We start from the raw sequence: 21,731 nt of genomic DNA on the forward strand, positions 1-21,731 counted from the left end.
GGATTGATGGAGTAAGGGGAACACAAGGATAAACAAAATTGAAGCGCGCAAAAATTAGAGAAGGCTGTAAATTCACGGGGTCAAATTCCAAATATATCAATTCTCTTTTTTGCAAAAGCCTTTTGTTTTTTTTTGTTTTTCCTTTTTTTAGTGTCAAAATCTGTCAACATAGCTTTCACCAAAAAAAAAAAAAGGGGTGTCGGTCACCAAAATTATATTTCCCCACATAAATTATAAATCCACCAAAAAAACGGGCAATAACCGGTAAACACACACGTCTTACCGGTAATCCTTACCCTAACCGGTTACCAGCTATATATACCCATCCGCTGGTAGATAAGGCCCCAAGAACGCCGCCTCAAGTTCTCCTCTTGCTTCCCCATCACATATATTCGTTCTCTCCTCAAGGGCTCAGACTCTCTCCTTTTCTCATCACATCGATCCATACCCTCTTATATATAAGAGTCGTCCTCTCAATCTCTTCACAAGATCTAAATACAAACATATAAAAGCACCTATTTTTCGAAATTTTGGCGCTTCTGGTCCAAGTTTTCTTACCCTTTTTGAAGCTGAAAACTGCGTTTATATTTACAAATCTTTGCACTGGGATTGACCCTTTTGATTGTTATCAAGACCCGGATCTTAGAATTTTTGGTTGATGCGCTGATCTTTCTGAATTGGGTTAAGATTCTTGGTGTAATTTTGAAGCAAATCCTGTAAATAATAAGACAAACCGTGTAAATTATAGAGGGTTTGATTTTATTTTAATCGATCAAATTGAGAGCAAATTTGGGAAATTCGTCGCTGGTTTTGAGGTGGGTTGGCTGAGAATTAAAGAATTTTTTCGTTAAGAGTTGAAGAGGAAAATAACAGAGAAAGGAAGGAATGGCAGAGGGGCATGGATCGGAAGGGAGTCAACCGGTTGATCTTTCAAAGCACCCATCTGGAATTGTTCCTACTCTTCAGTAAGTTGTTGTTTCTTTCTCTGATGAAAGAGACAAAAAAATTGGAATTTGATTTTAGTAGATTCATGTTGTGGTTGATTGGATGTTTGACGAGGGATTTTAGTTTTATATGAAGTTCATCTGTGTTTGTCTGAGTTGATTTTCTATTTTGTTCCGAATTTTTGGTGTATCATATGGAGGAGTCAATTGTAGATTAAGAACTTTTAATTGATTTCAGCAATAAAATTCAGTGGGCATAGTATTCTTGAAAATCTGCTTGGAGATTGCAGTACTAAACCAAGCTCAAGTTTCTGAGCTGATTAACGTTTTCATATTGAAATATTAAGATTGCTGTCTGTATCTAGATAAGAGAAAGTAAGTACATGAATAAACAGGGTTCATATGATTCTTTCTCTGAATATTAGTAATTGTCAATATTGCTTTTTACAGGCTACCCAAACAACGGATTTCTTGGCTTGTTGTTATCTGTCTTGTTTTTGAATAATCTTAGTTCGGATATGGCACTGGCTAACCATGATTTTTTTCCTATGATTTTCAGGAATATAGTGTCAACTGTCAACTTGGATTGCAAGTTAGATCTCAAGTCTATTGCATTGCAAGCTCGTAATGCAGAATATAATCCTAAAGTACGTATTTTGAGTGGAAAAAGACTTCATATATCAGGTTGGGAAATGAGCTAAAGAAAAAGAATAGTGGTTTTAAGTGTTTGAAATCTTTTTATTGAGTGGGAAAAAAGCTTTGGTGTTAATACTTAAGAGTCGTTTCACTTTGGGAATACTTACGGAGTGAATATCTTGTTTGAGATGATATTTGTGCTACTGTTCAGATTGGAATGTTTATCACTAGTTGTATGGGTTTTAAACATCTGTTTGTTGATACAGCGTTTTGCTGCTGTTATCATGAGAATAAGGGAACCAAAGACTACAGCGCTGATTTTTGCCTCGGGAAAGATGGTAAGCTGTTTTATTTGCTTGAGATTCTGCTTTATCAGTGGTCATATTAAATATCTTTTGAGATGAATCAGTACTTCCAAAGTAGTATTTTACCCTGTGTCCAACTCTAAACTTATTGAGCTCATTGCATTAACTCCTAAGAAAATTATATTCATTTAAGTAACAATTTGTTTTTGATGATTTTTTTCTCATATAGGTATGCACTGGAGCAAAGAGTGAACAGCAATCTAAACTTGCAGCGAGGAAGGTTGGTGGCAACTGTTGGTTTATATTTTTCGGCTGCTTTTGATGGATTGAATGATGAATAATGTAAAGTGCAACAAGTTGGCTGTAATTTGCTAGCTGTAGTGGAAGAGGATATTCAAGCTGATGTTTTGATTCCATATGCAAGTAAAAAAATCAGAAGTTTGTTGTTTCTAACGTAAAAGTTTCTCGACCTAGATCGGCGTTGAGATCTTGTGAATGCAAATAAGCAGAATTCCTTTTTACATATCTTACCTGTTTTATGGTCGGAAGTTTGTTGTTTCTAACAGAAAAGTTTCTCTACCTAGATGGCTAGATCGGTGTCGAGATCTTGTGAATGCAAATAAGCGGAATTCCTTTTTACACATCTTACCTGTTTTATGGTCAAAATCTAATGCCTAATATTAATTATGAGATGACAATTGTATATGTAAATAAAGGCACCTTGCCATTATACACTCTATGTGGGAGATAAAGGCGTTAAAGGCTTGTGCACCTATTAGACGACTATGTTGTGCAATTAGAACCAAAACTTGCATGCTTGTGCTCGTTTATAGGGTAAATTTCATAAACAAGAAATGGCCGTTGTATTGAAATGCTGTCCGGATATTATGTGCATGCTTCGGTATACATAGAGGCAGATTGTTTTGGGTGCTTAATTTGTCCATTCTTCAGTTGTTGAATGATTTGTTGGTTGACAATTCTGGATAGAATAGAGCAATGTGGTTGTTTCCCGGTTGTTGAATTTATTAAAGCAATTGATTGTCTTATACATGAGATTAAAATTAATTTTTACTGGGGATCAACGTCTGCGGTTAGCCTGTCTAATTTGTAAGAGAGTGAAGGGTGCTAATATTGAGGACTATACAGCTTTTTGGTGTGCATAATTTATCTGCTACCTTGATTGACATGAAATGTAAGCATCCCTGTATGCAATATCATCTATGAACTTCTTACCTGGGTTTTTTCTTTTCAGTATGCACGTATTATACAGAAGCTCGGATTCCCTGCCAAATTTAAGGTACTCCCCCCCCCCAAAAAAAAACAACCACCCGAAAAAAAAAAAACCCTGTGTGTTCATAGTGTAATATTTTATAAGAAATGTTAACCCCCATTGTTATGCTTGTTTGTGTACTTCAAGATGCTGATTATGAAAATTGGGAAGTTATTAGTACCGCAACTTAATGTTGTCCTTTGGTTTGGTCTGTTAGGATTTCAAGATACAAAACATTGTTGGCTCTTGTGATGTGAAGTTCCCCATCAGACTCGAAGGTTTGGCATATTCCCATGGTGCCTTTTCCAGTGTAAGTTGATTCCTATTCAAAAATTACAAGTTGATTGCCAATAGATGAATATTCTTCTTGGCATACTGTTTGTCAAGTTTAAGTTTGTGTTTACTTTGCTATTTGTGTTTACATTGTTGTTGGGCTTGGTTCATTTACGGGGTTGCTTTCTGGGCCTTATTGATGCAGTATGAACCAGAACTCTTTCCTGGCCTAATATATCGAATGAAGCAGCCGAAAATTGTGCTTCTAATATTTGTCTCTGGAAAGATTGTCCTCACAGGAGCAAAGGTAAAGAGAGTATGCCTCATCTTTTCTTGTAATTGCGACTCTTTTGCTTTCCTGTCTTAACTGTGGCTTTCTCAGACTTATCATCTCTCTGTTGTCCTCTATGAAATTTGTTACAGGTAAGAGATGAAACATATACAGCCTTTGAAAACATTTATCCTGTCCTAACGGAGTTTAGAAAGAACCAGCAATGGTATGTAACTCTTTCGGTTTTGAGATGTCACATGAAACTTCTGTCTTTTCCCTATGATCATTGTGTAATCCTCCTCTTCTTCCTTTTGTTTCAGATGTCTGCTTAGACCGAGGCACCAAGTATTCATGGAGAATATTAATGCACAATACTGCTCTCATTTGCTTGCAACTGAATTTGCAACGAGCAGCTGCCCATATTTGAACCAACTTCTTCTGATGCTGCTTGTGATTGAGCTGATAAATTAGCTAGTCTTGGTTCTTAGGATTTTCCCTCTTAAGAACTATACTGTGATCTTCCATCCTTGTTGTTGGGAGGTGGTGATGGGACTTAACTGTGTCGAATTTTGGTGGTTCTGTCGACTCATACGTTGTCAATGAATGACATTTTCTGAACAGTTTTCTACTTCTAGTCTTTTAGTCTTGTGCTGTGAACTGGAATTGTATATTCTTCGTTTCTTTATCTGGGCATTCCTTGCAAACAATCTCTCAAGTTACATCTTTTACCAGTCACCTGGATTATGGATAACCTTTTGGATTATTAGTATAGAATATTCAGGGTTAGATGTCAAGATTCCAATTCTTGATAGGTGTAGTATTTTGGTTTACAAGGCCGCGAGGGATGAATAGAAATTTGGGGCTATGGTTGTATTTACAATTTTTTTTTTGTGGACTTTACTAAGTGTTCTTACCAGCTTAATTGAATCTTGGGATGAAAATCAGGATTCCTTTACGATCAAATTTGGCAAAAGTCTGTGTAGACTCAACAAACGGCTTTAAGATTCCAACTTCCAAGATATATAGAGACTAAAATGTAAATAGTTTAAACTTTAAATTGAGGACTGAACAGGGGAGTAAATAAAAACTTCTAGAGCCAAAAAACATTGACCCAGAAAATGCAAAAACACCCCAAAAAGTAACCCAAAAAATTCGCAATACATCTTACATTCTTACCTCTTCTCCCCACCTACCCCCCTCTACCTCCTGCCCTTCTTTTCTCACCACCCCCACCTTATTTTCCTACCTCCCTGGCACTCCCACCTTTCCTTCCTTCCCTTTGATCTAGCAGAAGAGGGTGGAGGGAGGAGGGAAAAAAACAGGGATAGAAGGGAGGGGATCGAGGAAAGAGATGTTGGGAGGAAGGGGAAAGAGGATGTGGCAAGGGGGTGGGGGAGAAATGTGTGAATGGGTAGCGGAAAAGAGGGGCGAACATTGTGAGAAAGTTGATGGTGGTGAGGAAAGAGATGGGAGGAAGGGGAAAGAGGATGCGGCAAGGGGGTAGGGGGGTGGGCGGGGGAGTGAGTGGCCGAGAAAAAGGAAGAGGAAAGGGATGATTCTTGTCAAACAATCCAAAAATTCAAAAAATGTTTTAAATTTCTAAAACACATTTATGGTAAAGGTTTTTACAATAAACAGTTGTATTAAAGTTTTTTTTCCTTAAATAATCTTAAATATTGCCCCTTAAATTCTCACTTTTTTTTTTCGATTTGATCCATAAAATGGTAGATGGTTCTTAATTTTTACAAAGTTTTATATTCTCAAATCTTTTTGATCTACACCTCAATGTAATTGCACAAACAACTACCCCTACTTGATTTAGTTACACAAATAAATCACCCATATCAATTTATGGATGTGGGGAGAAGAGTTTCAGTCAAATTAAATTATGTGTATCTTCCAACCGGAGGGGTGAAATGGTGTCACTTTTTATAATATTATATTAAAAAATTGCCTAATTGTATATATGTGAATTCGTGATTTTTTTTTATTCGTTTCAATTTTGATGTCAAGTTAAATCTTATCAGATTTGCTACATCCTTTAAATAAATTTAAATGAATCAAACGTGGACTAGTGTATCATTATTCTCTCAAATTTATATCTCACTATACGTAAAGCGCGAGCACTTTTTTGTGTAGCTTAAAAATACTCTTGCTTAAAACACTTGTGTTAGAAGTACTTTTTTATAAGTTATCGTAACTCCAAATGAGATTTTAGAATAACTTCCTTCAAACTATCACTAACTCATAACACTAATATAATATTTCAAAAAAAAAAAACGATAACTATACGTTAGCACAAATTTTTCTTATCTTTTGTTGCTATAATTAATTTGGTATTCTTTGTCTTTTCAAAATTTATTTTTTCATTATTTTCTTTTACAATTTGCACACATAGTCTGTGCTTTGCCCACTAGTTACTGTGGTTTACCACAACTTGCCACCAAATTTATACCCAAGCTAGAAAAAGCCTAAGGCTACAAAAGATATTTTAAAAGTTAGTTTTTTGTTAAGTGGATAACTGCAAAAGCTTAATTCCTAAGTACACTTATAAGAGTCTGATTCCAGCGCTAATACAAAAAACCAACCACTCCAAGGTTTCTTCTTAATGGAAAACCACAAGGCCTCATTCATTTCATTCGATAATTCTCAAAATTCTTTGCGACTTGACAATCATCCCAATCAAACCCCAAGTTCTAAGTTCATATTGTTGCCCCAATTAAACTCTGAAGTCTGAACAGAACAAACTCTTGTGCACGTAATGGAAACATAATTCTAAAAGTCAAAAAAAGGTTCAAGAATAACACAAATTGATTCAATTTATAACAATAGTTTGTTTTCTCACAAAAAATTGCAAATTCAATTAGTAAGAACTATGATTTCGAGGCATATTCTGATTCCTAACAATGACTGAAACTTTTATTCTACAAAAAAAAAAAAAAAAAAAAAATTGAAGACAGAGAGTAACATGAGACGAAACGACCAAACTGTTTGATAAAATGGGCAAAAGAGAGATTTTATTGAGGACAAACATGTCAATGCCTGCGACTCAAGGATCCATGGCAGATATTACGAGAGGATGGTCCCCTGGAATATGTGGCAACGAAAAATTGCACGCCGAAATTATGAAGCAAAACTACCTTTCATCTGATGCTTTCTTGCTTTTCTTGTCCTCTGCTAGTATCAGTCTTTTTTGTCCTCCTTTGCTCAATTATTTTTTGACAAATACTCCTACTCCTATTACAGAAAGAGGAAAAGCCCATTTCTTCTTGCTGTTTCTTGGTTTGGTTTAATGGCGAAGATTACAGGACGGTTGAAGCCAGTTTTCAGTAATGATGGAGTGACAATGAGGTTTGTGTCCAACGTGGGAAATGGTGGGGGATTGAGATTCAGTGATGCATTATTCTCAGTTCCTATTCAACTTCAGAAGAGGAAGCTCAGCAGCTCTGCAGGTGCTTGTAATGGTAGCAGAAAAATGCATGCGTCACCATCATCATCAGCGTCGTCTTCTTCTTCTTCTATGGACAAATCAAAGCAATTAAGTGACTCAAAAATGAGGAAAGATGAGATTTTTGATGAGATTATGGATGAATTTGAATCTGAAAAGGATGATTTGGCTTGTTTCAGAGGCTTGGTCTTGGATATAGCATACAGGTATTTCCTTCCATTTCTGTCTTTACTGATTTTTGGGTGAATTGCTGGTCCTTTTCCTTTCCTTTTCTTTTTCTTTTTAATTACTATTTGCTGTTCAAGTTCAATCCTGAGTTAGCTATATTTACTTCCATGATGTTAATACAGAAATTATATTCCACTCTAGTTGATCTTCCTTGAGAAAAGGAAAGGGGAAAGGGGGAGGGTGTTTGTTAAAGATGATGTTGCTGCATTAGCCTTAGTATGCATGGACAGTACAAGTTGCTAAATAAAAGTGATGTTTGGTGCATTTGAACAATTTTTGATGTGGGAGGTTGTCTTGAAAATCACCGGGAAAAATAATGAAGGATAGTTTTAGTGGGATTGGCTATTTCAATTTTTCCTACTGTACGTAAAATTTTCTGCACTTTTGTCGTGGGAAAGATTAATGGTACAATCTTATCGTGTGATTATGGTGAATGAAAAAAAAAAGTGTGATGATGGTGAATGGACAAGATTAATTATGTATCATCTATTTTTCAGAGCTTAGTGAAACAGTAAAGATGTCATCCCTAAAATGCAAAGCAAATCGCAGTTAGATTGTATAAAAATGTAATGAATAGTATTGAAAAAAATTGTAATGACTGCTGCTATCAGCACCTAGAAGCGAGCTCCTTTACTTTGTTTTAGTCCTTATATTTTTGCTTGAGTTTTTGCATAATTGAAAAGTTTAGATCCTTTGTTCAGAGCTTTGTTTTTTCACCCTTCTTAGTCTGTGGAGCTAAAACAATCAATTTCTAGATAGTTATGAAATAAGCACATGTATAATGTATTTTCAACTGCATTTTCTGATTAGATGTGTATGACATCCTTGGCTTACTAATTTACCAAATATAGCTATGGGTAGCTGGCATGTCAAGTTCTGCAGCCTTTAAACCATTTGGAGAATTTATCAGCCACGCTTTGTCTAATCTATGCATTATCCATGTTTGACACTGCTACAAGTGAAAAATCCCTATTCTTGGTGTTTTGCATAGCCTACATGATTTTAATAGACAACTTAAAATCACTAATCTGTTTTGACCAAGGAAATTGGCTCCCTTGGTGAACTTTCCATCATAGCAGTGATTAACTTGTAGAGATGTAGGCTTTTAGTAGGTGATATCTCTCTCTCAGATGCTCCCCTAGTGAAATCTCTTAGTTTATGTTGGCCATTACTAACTTTATGTATTTGATGAGTTAATGTTACTTTAGTTAATCTGTATGAGAAGTCAATCGTCCTACATGAGACCTGTTGACCAATGTGTATACCCTGATCCTCAAGGTTTTAAGAACTTTCTGTAGCAAATCATAGTTTTAACACTTTATGCACTCTGTTACATTGTTTTGCATTAGCTTCAATGTTCTAGTTTTGTATGTCTTCGAAATAAGAGTCCAGGTATTGCATGAAATGTTTTGACCAGAATCACGAGGACTTGATCTAATTTCAGGATGCAGTCTATCATTTTCACAGTAGTATCTTTTTTCTTCTTGATAAAATATAGGGTACATTCTTCGATGCTCCAAAAATAAGGTACATTCTTCTATGGTCCAAAAATAATCTTAGGATTTCTTCTTTTGTTGTGCTGACTTACGAATCATTGTTTGTTTGGCACACTATCAGATCCACTTTTCTTTTCCCTGTACATTGAATGTACAATGAAGTTCCATGTCATATTAGTTCACACTGCCACATACTCTATCATGTCTGCAATAGTTTCATTATTGAGCAAATTTGTTAACATTTATGAGCAAGCTACTTTTCTGCTATCAATGACATTGGTGTGTTCAGTTATACAATTCGTATGTGCTTTCTATTTTGCTCTAATCTTCGAGTACTTGGTATCAAGGAAAGGCATGGTTGATATGGCAAGCAGTTATGTATAATTACAGCACTCTGTGAATTTTACATTGACTTAGTCCCTTCTAATGTCTTTGCAGGCCTGTCAATGTTGTGTGTTGGAAGCGTGCCATTTGTTTGGAGTTCATGGAGAAGGTCAAGCTGCTAGTCCTTTTCAATGATAATCGCTTATCTGTGTAATTTTCTGTTTCCACGTGGCTGTAAATTGAATTATAACATTCTTTGTATTGCTTTGAGCTAATAAAATTCAACATATGGAAGCATAATTCACTGATCAGGATGTATTTTCCTATTTTTGGGGCTTTGGTTTTGCATCCAAATTTATATTCAGGGGCAGCATCATGGTTGTGCAAAATGCCACTCTGTTTTGGATATTAACTTATTGGTTTATGCAGGCTGATGTTTTGGAGTATTATGATCAAACTGTCAATTCTCCAAGTGGCTCTTTTAATATACCTGCAGTGTTAAGGGTATGATACTTGTAAGCATCTTTGCATTCTATACTCATCTGTTTTCATCTATAGGCATTATCTGTTTATCATTTGTTTTTTTTTTGTGTTATTATTTTTCATATCAAGTATATATGTTTTACCAAGTTATCAATATGCTCAGCAAAAGCATTGTTATTGGGAAATTGATGACATATGAGCTTGTCTATTGTGTCTTAACTCTATATAAACTCAATCAGTTAAGTTTACAAGCATACATCTTGATGTTAACTTGAGAGATCCTACATAAGTTTGAAAAATACATTTCCTAGTACCAAGTGGGCTAACGTCTACTAAAGTCCATCTTGTGTTATCAATGAGGTCAGTTGGGTCTAAAATCTGATCTCTTCAAGAGTACTCTCTCTCTGTCTCTCTGTGACACATGAAAGATGAATAAGCTTACATTCACGGTCTACTACAAAGAACATTAACCAAAGACAGGCTACCCACTTAAGGTATATGCAGTGACTCGGATCACTGCCCTGAATCTATTGGGTTCTTCTTTTCACGAGTTGGTTACCTCGTTGTCGAAAATCATCAACACATTCAGGCATCATTGCAGTTCAACTCTTTTTGCACTTTCACTGTTATTGGCCTGAGGTAGAAGGAACCCATCTAAGACATTTAAAGAATAAAAAGAAAGATAGAAGAGATGCAGGGCAATTAAGACCAGCATCATGCCAATGAAATGCTACATGGATACTCAGTTTTATCCTATATCAGAGACCTGAATAGGCCCTTCACTGGCACAATTTCTGTTAAGTTTCTTTGAAGCTGATTTTTATCATGTCCATCTTCCTGACCTAACCAATCGTAAAATTGAGAGATGTGGGGTACATAGAGATTTCCTATAGCGAGTTGCAAAATCTTTTATGAAGAAGAGAATATGTTAATATGGATTATATAAGTTACAATAGAAAAGGTACAATAGAAAAGGTTCTGCTGGGAGCATGTATGGCCTTATACTTGGTCAATTAGCCTGTCTTTTACTTCATTGTCTTCTTTTCAATTTTTGAACGAAGAGGTGATAGTGATTGATTAGACTGTTTTATTGTTGTCTCAGGTCCCTCACCTGCTGCAGGTAGTAAAACGGAGAAGAGTAAAGAGAAACCTTAGTCGTAAAAATATATTTTATCGTGACAATTTCACATGCCAGTAAGTGACTAAGTGTTTATTAATGAATAATATCTTATGAATTCAGACAATTTGATGACTTCCTTAGACATTGCGAATTGAGAATCAATGTTGAAATGTTATTCAAACATCTTAGCATGCCAAATTATTCTGGACCCATAAGTGAATATGATTGGAAGTATCTAACAGAGCTCCATTAGCTGACTCTACTTAGCTAGCATAATAATATTTACATGTCTGAACCTTCTTTTTTATATGCGAACACTGTCATGATATTCGTTTCTACCTCAGTTCTTGATGAAACCAGTAAGAACTTCTCCTTTGATTGCTCTGCTTTATCTTTATCTTTATTTCTTTCTTTCTTTCTTTATTTTGGACTTTCCCTTGTCTAATTAATTTTATTCAGCAATCCTTTTTTTTTAAGTAATTAATGACAATTCTAATTTTCTTACGGTTACCATCTAACATAGACTAATGAGGACTGGATATATCTGTTTAGCACGAAATTTCTTGGTTATTGAGAATCACATATAGGCTATCTTTGATCATTTTTTTCTATTCATCTCCTCCAGAAATAGTTCAAATAAAAGAAACTCAACGAGACTAAACAGTATCAGGACAACATAATTTGTGGAACAAATGGATGTAAAATCATAGCTTTACATAAGTAGATATCACTGTAAGATAGTTCTACATTGTTAAGGACAATTTATAGTGGCATAGAGTCGTACACAATAATGGGTTTGTTTGGATAGGAGATTATTTGAGAAAATTATTTAGAATAACACTGTAACACTTTTTATGATGTGATGTACGTGAGATAAAAGGGTGGTTGGAAATTGTGTGTATGATACACGTTGAATAATATCAAATCATGCTAACCAAACAGAGCTATGTTACTTTTCGTACGAGTTAACATTGAAGTTTGTGCCAACTTGTTCCACAATCAAATTTTGCAGCCCAACTCTAGAACTTCCTGTCATGGCGTCATTGTTAGATTTTAGGCCTTTGACCAATAAAACTTTTCAGCTGCTACCATCTATGATGGTATGCCTATAGGGCTCTCCCTCTAAGAATGCTCTTAAATTTAGTTTAAGATGTTTTTGATAGAGTTGGATCAAAGCCATAGCAATTTTAATTTTGTTTAAGAATGCTTTTCAGGTTATTATGCTAAGATAATTGTCATGAAAATACTGGTCATCTGAAGCTGTCATAATCTATGAGCTGGACTAAGATGGTTGTTCCCAGGTTTCCAGGAAAATTTTTTATAAATCGGTTATCATCCATCACCATATTGTGTTGTGTATGGTTGAAAGTCGTCAATTCTACAAGTTCTGGAACACTTCTAGCACTTGTATAATTTTTTTTTATCAAACTTGGGTAGATTTGAATAACCATCTCATGCAGTCCAGCATAACACTGGAAGAATAAGGTGCAAAGAGATTGAAAAGATCTAAAATCCACTGCTTCAGATTGGACAATGATCAGGACTAATGCAAACTCTCCGTGGAAACTTGCCCTATTAGTTTGTGCACTGATGCAAAACAGTTCCTTGGTATTTGGTTGCCTAATCCCGTGAAAAACTAGAAGGGATAACTTGTCAAAATGGTTAATCTAATCATGAAATAAAAAATAAAACATTTTAAACTATGAAAAAGTGTGTATGATACAAGCGTGGTCGCTAGTTTATCATTTAGCAAAAAGTTGGGGAATTATGGAATTAATAAACTCTTGCTTCGGATGGCAGGTTGGTTTGGAAAGTTTGATTGCTGTCTCCCTGTGTACCTTGATCCTGCCTTGGTTTACATTTCTTACCTTGTAGAAATTTCAGGTTTCTAAATTAACTCGCCTCAATTTTCTGTAGCAACAATCTCTACCCGTTGATTGACATTCTCTTACAGTGCTTAAGTAAAAGTAATTAAAAAAAAAAGAAAAAGAAAAAGAAAAACTCATTACATGAATATTTTTTCTCTCTCTCCTCTTAAAACTGGTAATCTGTTTCCATGTACGATAAATTCAGCTGTTCTAATTACCACTACTAGTTGCAGGGCCCAATATTGTTTAGACATAAATGTACAAAATATAGCCCTGGACATTCCAGCCTTGTGGAGAATGAGATGGGCTTTTAGCACGGTCACTAACTCTTTCTATTCCTGTGACTTCTAAATTGGTCTTTGGGAATCCTATTCCATTTGAAAGGATAACCTGTTCCTTCTTGCACCTTGGAGAACTGCTTTAAGCAGCTAGTTTCCTTGGAAGTCTATGATTTTTGGGGAGAATTCTTACCTCCTGGGATTGTAGGTTTTTATTGTCTGTAGAATGGGAAATATTGAAATTTGATGACGAGTTCTCTCATATAATAATTCAGAGTTTGATTTTTGTTGGGTAACCTTCTGACTTTTATCAAAGCCGGTCCAGTTTAAGGTGGATTTACATTTGCCGGTACACTTGAATGCTTGAAGAAGCATATGCCTGGGTAGCCTAGGGAAGAAAACTGAACACAGACTGACCCACAAGCCTTTGTTGTTTTTGTTTGGATAAAATAGCTGTAAGACCAGAATATTACAAGTTGTTGTCTTCACCCAGTTAGTTACATGACACTTCTTCCCGTGGTTGGGCATGAAATCCACAGACAGTGGTATTTTATTTGCTTAAGCTCATTCAGGACTTCACTTTATGTTTTTGTTTGGATAAAATAGCTGTAAGACCAGAATATTACAAGTTGTTGTCTTCACCCAGTTAGTTACATGACACTTCTTCCCATGGTTGGGCATGAAATCCACAGACAGTGGTATTTTATTTGGTTAAGCTCATTCAGGACTTCACTTTATACCGAATGAAAAACCTTGACATGACCTGTAGAACATGTATCAAGTACTCATAATACCGCCACATTCTTAAGTTTGGAAAGCCATAGTGGTAGGAACATGTCTACTTGGAGCTCCGGAAACCCAATTTATATTCGCCAGAGTACTTTAGCACTTGTTTTTTGCAGCTAATAATAAGCACCATTTGGATAATTTTGGGTTTGAAATGTAAGAAGTTATTTTAAAGGCTGCCCAAGCACTTATAACCAGGAGGGAGCCCAAATATGGATATTCTGATTTAAGTTGAGTTACTTTCCAATGCCCTTATCTTGAATCATGCATTGAGGTAACATTGGAGGGTGTACTAGTGGATGAAATCATGTAGAGAGAGAGAGAGAGGATGCACTGATTCGCTGATGAAGTTTCTCGGAAAGGGACCTGGAGTTTCTGCAGGAGGCCTGATTTAGGAACCTGTTAAGAATTCAACCTGCAACCATGAATTGGATGAGTGCACTTGATGTATTTGAACAGCACCTTCAGAGCATCTTGCAACAATACTAGTTCTATAATCTAAAATTATCAGTTTTACTTTTATTTTCTGGTACTTATTTATTCAGATGTTATGTGATCCATGAATCTGCCAAACACCCCCCCCCCCTCCCCACCCAAAAAAAAAAAAAGTATCCTGTGTTCCTCCTAGTCTTTTGGTCTCTTTCTCTATCTATGTCTGTCTCTGTCTCTGTCTGTCTCTGTCTGTCTCTCTCTTCACAGCTTTCAAGTTGGTTCATTCTCAAAATAGTAATAAACCTCGTCAGAAGTGAAAAGAAAGAACTTACTAAATTGATCATTGTCAATCCAACAGGTAATCTGTGCTTTAAAAAACAAAAAAGTCTTAGCCTATTTTTCCCACTCAACAAGTTACTCACTCCCAATTCATTGTGCTATGATTGCTTATGGGGGAAAAGAGACTGGAAAGTCAGGTAGAGGGAGCTAGCAACAAATATAAAGGATGATATTAGAGGGAATATAAATCAATTTGATTATAAGAAAGATATTTTCTAACGGGTAATGCCTATCTGCGGGTGGGTAGATGCTGAAATACACTACACTATTATCTAGAAGGATATAAAAGATATGCATGGGTACTCATTAATGAAAATGAACAAAGTTTTCTTGTATGTTGTAAGTATTAGTATGCTATTTAACAACAATTACTGATCTAGCAGTTCAAAGATGACTCAATTAAAGAAGTATAAAAAGGGAGTAAAAGAGAGGGTGACACTATTTATAGTCAGCCAAAAAACCATCAAGCATGATGCTTTTGAAAGTGGTTAACGGAATATGAGGAGTAAAATATATAGCCACAGTACAACATACTACACGAAGTAGGTACATCAAGAAAAAAAATGTGCAAGGCACTTGCTTACCACAGGTTCAAAGTGCATGTTAAGCCTAGAACACCCCTGAACGAGCTAGCTTTAGTTATAGGTGGGAATGCTGAGGAGAAAATTATTTTGGAGACAAAGATAAGTTGTCATTTTCCTGAATTTTCATTTCAATTTGTCTACCTATTCAAAGATCAAGTTTAGGCGGAAGGATTGGATAATCCTGAAGATTTACATCTAGCTGGTTCAATAGTTTCAGACAACGTCAACATCTAGAATTCTTGAACTGAGCATCTTAGTGTCAATTAAGCATCTAGAAAGGATATAGAGTTCTCTGCTTCTAATCCTTGCCATTAAATGGGAACTTTACAAGTAATACCACCATGATGCTTTTCTGAAAGCACTTCTTTATAGCTATTGGCTTTGTAATTTATCCTTTTCAAAGATGGAATTTCTATTTGAACATTTTATTGATTATGGAGTTACGATTATTTTACTGCTATATTGTTGCTTGTATGCTAAGTGTCTGGTGTTTATCATTAACAGGTATTGTTCTTCCGATGAGTACTTGACCATTGACCATGTCGTGCCAATTGCTAGAGGGGGAGAATGGACATGGGAAAATCTGGTAAAATGGTCTAAAACTGTATTCATTACAGCCCTCAAATAGTAGAATACTTATGGTGCTTAACCACTGCTGTTTAATGACTACTAGTGCCAGTCCTTATTTTTATTTTCCTGAAATGACAAATTTCATCGATATAACAGCTTTACACCTATGCAAGATAAAGGAACAAGGCTGGCAGTACATTAAGATCCAAACACCATGCTCTCAGGTTCTAAAACTGATAAGGTGTCAAGCCTCAAGAGATATACGTCTAGCAGCTCACCTAGAGGACATAAAAGACCTCAGCTCAATGTTTAGGACATGCTCATTTGATAGTCCGCCTGTTGAAATTAATAGACTCAGTGATAGACTGAGTAAGAAAGCAATGCACATTCACTTTGATGAGGAGTTTCTAGACCCTCAGTGTCTTAGTACACTTTTGTAAAGTCCAAGTTTGAGCCTGTAAACTAAGAAAAAGGGAGAGAAAATACTCTTCTTCATCTCTTTGGACTACACAATATACAAATATATATACACAAGTGTAACCTAATTTAGATCCTAAAATCATGCTAATCTAAATCAATCTACTACCTAATTAATATATGATACCATAATCATATGATACCTAATTAATATATGATACTATAATCAAATCTTTCCTAATATTTACAATAGCAAATATTTTCATAATATCAGATCACATATCTTCAACACTCCCCCTCAAGATGGAGCATAGATGTTAATCATGCCCATCTTGCCACAAATGTAATCAATTCTCGGACCATTTAGAGGTTTAGTGAAAATATCAGCTAACTGTTCTCCAGTTCTCACATGACTGGTTGAGATCAAGTTTTGCTGGATTTTTTTCACAAACAAAGTGGCAATCAATTTCGATATGCTTTGTTCTCTCCACTTGAAAAATAGTTTTGCATCTTCCCTTAGCCAAACCTTCTTTTCTTCCCCATCAACGGGTGGGTCATCAGTGAGATGATCATCTCTATCGATGCTGCGCAGATATATCCGAATAGTTTTACTCCAATCCAAAAAATTTTTTCCACTCAATTTGTGTTCAGTAATTTTTTATGTTCGAGGAATAACATCAGAAATTACTGTTTTCATCTCTCTACTACTACCTTTCATATCTGCCATTATAATTCACACAAGAAAGACCTAAAAGTGACTCAATAGGGTCACGTCAAAAGACAAATTGATAACAGAGATTCACACAAGAAAGACCTAAAAGTGACTCAATAGGGTCGCGTTAAAAGACAAACTGATAACAGAGCCTGAAGCTCTGATACCATGTAAACTAAGAAAAAGGGAGAGAAAATACTCTTCTTCATCTCTTTGGACTACACAATATACAAATATATATACACAAGTGTAACCTAATTTAGATCCTAAAATCATGCTAATCTAAATCAATCTACTACCTAATTAATATATGATACTATAATCATATGATACATAATTAATATATGATACTATAATAAAATCTTTCCTAATATTTACAATAGCAAATATTTCCATAATATCAGATCACATATCTTCAACAGAGCCCTTGCTCATATATTGTACTGTTCTCTTATTAGCAATAAATATTTCTATCGTTTCGGAAAAAAAAAAAAAACAGCTTTACACTTAATGAGCAAAGGCTCCATCATGACTATACAAAATGTGCACTAAGGCACTGAGGATTGTACCATTCGTCCTCACAAAAGATGCCTAAGGCATAATTGCTAACTACTTTGCTTCTATTTATTTTGTCCTCATTGGCTATACAGAATGACCATTTGGGAAACAAGGAACTTAGATTATGGATGTCTTCAATCAGAGTAAACAACCTGATGTCCTTAGCTCTTCCCGTTTTTATCTGATTCAAAAGCTGCTTTTGTGGGACTTCCACAACAATGTTGGTCCACTGTCTCTCTTGCTTTGATAAGAGCAAGTACGAGAGCTTCGGCTGTTTCTAGGGACAGATTGCGTGTACTTCTTTCTTGTAGAGCCCATCCAGCAATGTCTATGTTCTGAATCATTGAAGCAATGATTCCAATTCCTACTCTCTGCTCTGTCTGTAGATGTTGGACTGCAACACTGATTCTGATGTCACCTTCATTCCTTTGACTGGTTCCATGTATTTCAGGAATGCTCACTCTTGATGCTTTCTCCACTTCTTCTTCATATTCTATCCACTCCTTGTGAGCTTTCTGTATTTTATGTGCTGGTGATCTCTGTTTTAATTGGAATTCCCAGTCATTCCTTGCTTTCCATATCTGCCACAAAATATGTACAGTTAATGCTATGTGGTCCTGTCCATTATTGCAATTCCTAGCCTCTACAACTGCACACCACCATCTTTGAAAACTTCCTCTCATCTCTGCTATACCATCCCACTGCACTGGAGATACCATCCAAACTTCCTCTGTGGACCTGCAATGTAATAAGCAGTGCTCAACTGTTTCAGCATCCTCTCCACGTCTTTTGCATGTAGGGTCTCCTGGTTTTGTTCTTTCCCTTATCAGGCTATTCACTGGGAGTGTATTGTTGATGCACTTCCGCAAAAAGAACTCCTGCTTCTGTTTGATTTGAGCTTCCATATGTATTTCCACATCTGCTTGGTTGAACCACTCATGCTTGTTTCTCCTATTATTCTGCTGCTTCTTGTTTGGTCATTTTGCTCCTTGTTCAGCATCTTATATGCTGAGCTTACAGCGTATTGACCCAAGTTACTGTACTTCCACAAATTGCTGTCTTCTCTTCTCGCAAGGCGGTAATCTTAAGCATATTTTCTGCATCTGTTTTGCTGAAAGTCTTGAAAATTTGGGGTCTGTTCCATCTGAAATCAGAGATTAACTCTTCCACCTTTGTCAAATTGCAGTTGAGTGGTCTCCTTGTCACTGGCTTCCCATGAGGGTTATCTGGGATCCATTTGTTCTCCCAGATTCTAGTACTCCTTCCATTTCCAATCCATCTACTGATTGCTTCTTCCACTAGCTCTCTCACCCCCATGACACTCTTCCAAATCCAAGATGCATTTTTAGGAATTCGACATCTGCATATGGACTCACTGTGATACTATTTAACCTTCAGATCCTTGCTTACCAAAAAGTTTGGATTGGTGATCAAACTCCAGATCTGCTTCCCCAACAAAGCTTTTACATTTTTTTCCATAGTCCTTACTACTTTTGAATTTTCTGCCATAGTCAATTTAGGGTATTAAATTTTGATGGGCTAACTGCAGATTTGAACAGTTCACAGTTATACTAGCGTTTGGTTGCCTTGTCTGGTGAAAATTTTGCTTATGTTTTTTTTTAAACTCTGCTTTTACGATGGTTGGCTGCAGCTGGATATGCCTTTGCAGATTTTGATTCCAAAAACACTGACTGTGTTTGTTAGTTGCAAGATCTGAAACTTTCAGTTTCCTGATAGATCCTGTCTCCCCAGATCTATTTCTGGTTCTGAGTTGTGTGGCCATTCCCGAGGAATCACGTGATTCCTCATGCCCATATATTTATTTCAATTAATACGGAAAACTGCAAGACAAGGGAGAGGATGAAGCTGTATATAAATCATTTTGAAATTTAAATTTCAGCAGATAGGAGGTTGCTTGCTTTTATTGCACCTTAACCGGAAAACTTATTACTGTTATTATTATTATTATTTTGGTAATTTATTTTCTTTCTTTCATTTTCTAAATCTACTTCTGGACTTTTTGATTGGTCCCACATGCCAGTGAATGTTTCTTACTGCTAGTGTTTTTGGGCTGTTGATCTTCTCATCAACTAAAAAAGCTTTATACTTGCAAATATAAGGTATATCATGAAAGAAATAAATCCCATACTTGCAGGAAAGAAAAAAGATAAGGAACTAATTCCATACTTGTCGCTGGTATATTACGAAAGAAGATTTTGCTTCTCTTGGAGCTAGATCTCTGTTATTTAAGATGGTTTTAATTTTAGCAAATAAGCTTATATTTGTGTCTATGAACAGGGTTCCTCTGGGTATTGCTAGCTTATAGTTTTGTCTGTTTACTACAAGAATCTACCATACTTCTCCATCTAGCTTAGTGTATCAGCATAGATTGTCAGTCTACAATAGTCACCGGTAACGATGCTACAAAGACCACGCAGGATTTTGAAGTGAGAATAGAAACATGAATTTATCAAGATACTGAATTCACTTGAAATCTCTACCTTTGGGCGTAGGTAATTGCCCTCAAACATTCTTTAAGCGCTATACAATGAAATGCATATTTTCATAATCTATAGATTGCTTTAAGTTGGATTGTATAGCTCGTTGAACGAGAAAATGGGTTGAAAAGTGAGCTCGGCCCTCCATCAATGATTTTTTAAGTGCAGAGGGAAAAGAGAGATCATCAATATATAACAACTAATAGAAGCTAGTTTGTCCTTGATTAAAAACTTATCTGGCACACCTTTTACCGGTGCTAACTTTTTTGCTTGGAAATTATGACATTAAAGATCAGATCACAGGAGTAAAGCGTGGTACCATTAAATGGAGGGAAAGGAATACATTTTAGGTTGTAGTTTGTGGTATCTGAGATTAGCAAGTGCCAGAAAAGATGACAGATTTTCTTCATAGCATCTGTTGGTGCCATTTTGAGATATGTTAGTAGCTGATTGCAGGAGTCCTGACTAAACCTCGAACTACTGGTTGAATCTTTTCCTGTAGCTTGTTATTGCCTTACTTCTCTCTATTCATCAGTATAATTGCGTTTGTGATTTTCTGGATAACAGGTTACTGCCTGTGCCAAATGCAACTCAAGAAAGGGTCAAAAGATGCCAGAAGAAGCAAATATGAAACTTATGAAGGTCCCCAAGGTATATCCATTTCTCCATTCCAGTGGTTTGCCCGTTGGAGAAAATATGCCGGGACTATTCTGTTGGACTAACATTCAATCACTCTAAAACTAGAATACTAGTTGTTTTGTGTTGCATTTCAATAACAGGGTAACCATGAAGGCCGATTTCTCCCATTTACGGGTGACAATTTTGCATATACCAATTGTGCAGGCACCGAAGGAATTTGACATACTTGCAATACCTCTGACAGCCTCAGCTGTGAAGATGCTTAGATCAAGAAAGGGAATGCCAGAAGAATGGCGAGACTACTTGTCAGTGCCATCTTCAGCACCGTGATTGATCCTTCTGTTTCTGCGTTCTCTGCTTCACGCTTACTGTCCTTCGTGGAGTAAATTAAACTATCCTTGAAGATGTAATTATCCAATCTGACTCTTCTAATGTCCTAGTTATGTAATTCCTGTATAGAAATATTTAGCTTAGCGCCAATTGTTCCTGAAGCTGCTTTGTCATTTAACTCTGTATTAAAAATAGCAAATCCGTTCTAATCTAATTGCTTATCTCATGGATTCTGTTACAGACTCGTTGAAGAATCAACATTAGATTAAGTTACCACGAATAGATTTTTTAATGTTCATTCCCTCCTTGATAGTAATATATATACATATGTGTGTGCACGTGTCTGAACGATATCAGCAAGCAGATTAGCTGATTGACTGCTAGCTTGTCTTTTCTAGGCAACTTTGAGGCAGTGTTTTGAAAATCGGACCAGACCGGCCGGTTTGACCGGCGAAACCACGAACTAGCCATGATACCGGTTCGATTCTATACTATAGTTGAAATTATCAAATAATCGGTCAAACCCATCAAAAGCGGTCGAATCGATGATTCTAGTATGGATAGAACTCGAGATCTTTGTTGTAGAAGGCTAGTGTAGTAATCATTGCATCATAACATCCAATTAGTTTTTTTTTATACCACATTTATATAAAAACAACTTTCCATCTATCTTTCCTCCGTTTTCTCAACAAAATCTCATCTTCTAATGACTTTTTCTTTCTAATTTTCAACTCTCTCTCTCTCCTCTTTTTTTTTGTCACCCCTTTTTTAATCAAACCTCTTTAGTTTTAATTTATTGATTTTTTTTCCATCTTTTAATTTTGTTTTTGTCTATTAAATTGAAACAATTTAAAAAATAATTGTTTTTCTTTAACCCTAAAGACTAATTATTAAATGCCACAACCACTCACTTTCATCTCAT

The 21,731-nt window shown here is 35.9% G+C and overlaps 2 protein-coding genes across 2 annotated transcripts; both read left to right on the plus strand.

Moving 5' to 3' along the window:
- The first annotated feature begins 346 nt into the window (after nt 1-346).
- LOC113697133 (TATA-box-binding protein-like) lies at nt 347-4,327 on the plus strand. Its single transcript, XM_027216605.2, has 9 exons — nt 347-965; nt 1,504-1,591; nt 1,847-1,918; nt 2,115-2,165; nt 3,138-3,182; nt 3,373-3,465; nt 3,634-3,735; nt 3,852-3,925; nt 4,020-4,327. Coding segments are annotated over exons 1-9 (606 nt in total). The 5' UTR covers nt 347-885; the 3' UTR covers nt 4,021-4,327.
- A 2,467-nt stretch (nt 4,328-6,794) lies between these two features.
- On the plus strand, nt 6,795-21,047 carry LOC113697215 (uncharacterized). Its single transcript, XM_027216731.2, has 7 exons — nt 6,795-7,353; nt 9,310-9,364; nt 9,625-9,699; nt 10,781-10,872; nt 15,590-15,671; nt 20,408-20,491; nt 20,684-21,047. The coding sequence occupies exons 1-7, from the start codon at nt 6,992-6,994 to the stop codon at nt 20,807-20,809; spliced, it is 876 nt and encodes a 291-aa protein (XP_027072532.1). The 5' UTR covers nt 6,795-6,991; the 3' UTR covers nt 20,810-21,047.
- Nucleotides 21,048-21,731: the final 684 nt, after the last annotated feature.

The sequence above is a fragment of the Coffea arabica genome, chromosome 6e, assembly GCF_036785885.1.
Source record: "Coffea arabica cultivar ET-39 chromosome 6e, Coffea Arabica ET-39 HiFi, whole genome shotgun sequence".
Lineage (NCBI taxonomy): Eukaryota > Viridiplantae > Streptophyta > Magnoliopsida > Gentianales > Rubiaceae > Coffea > Coffea arabica.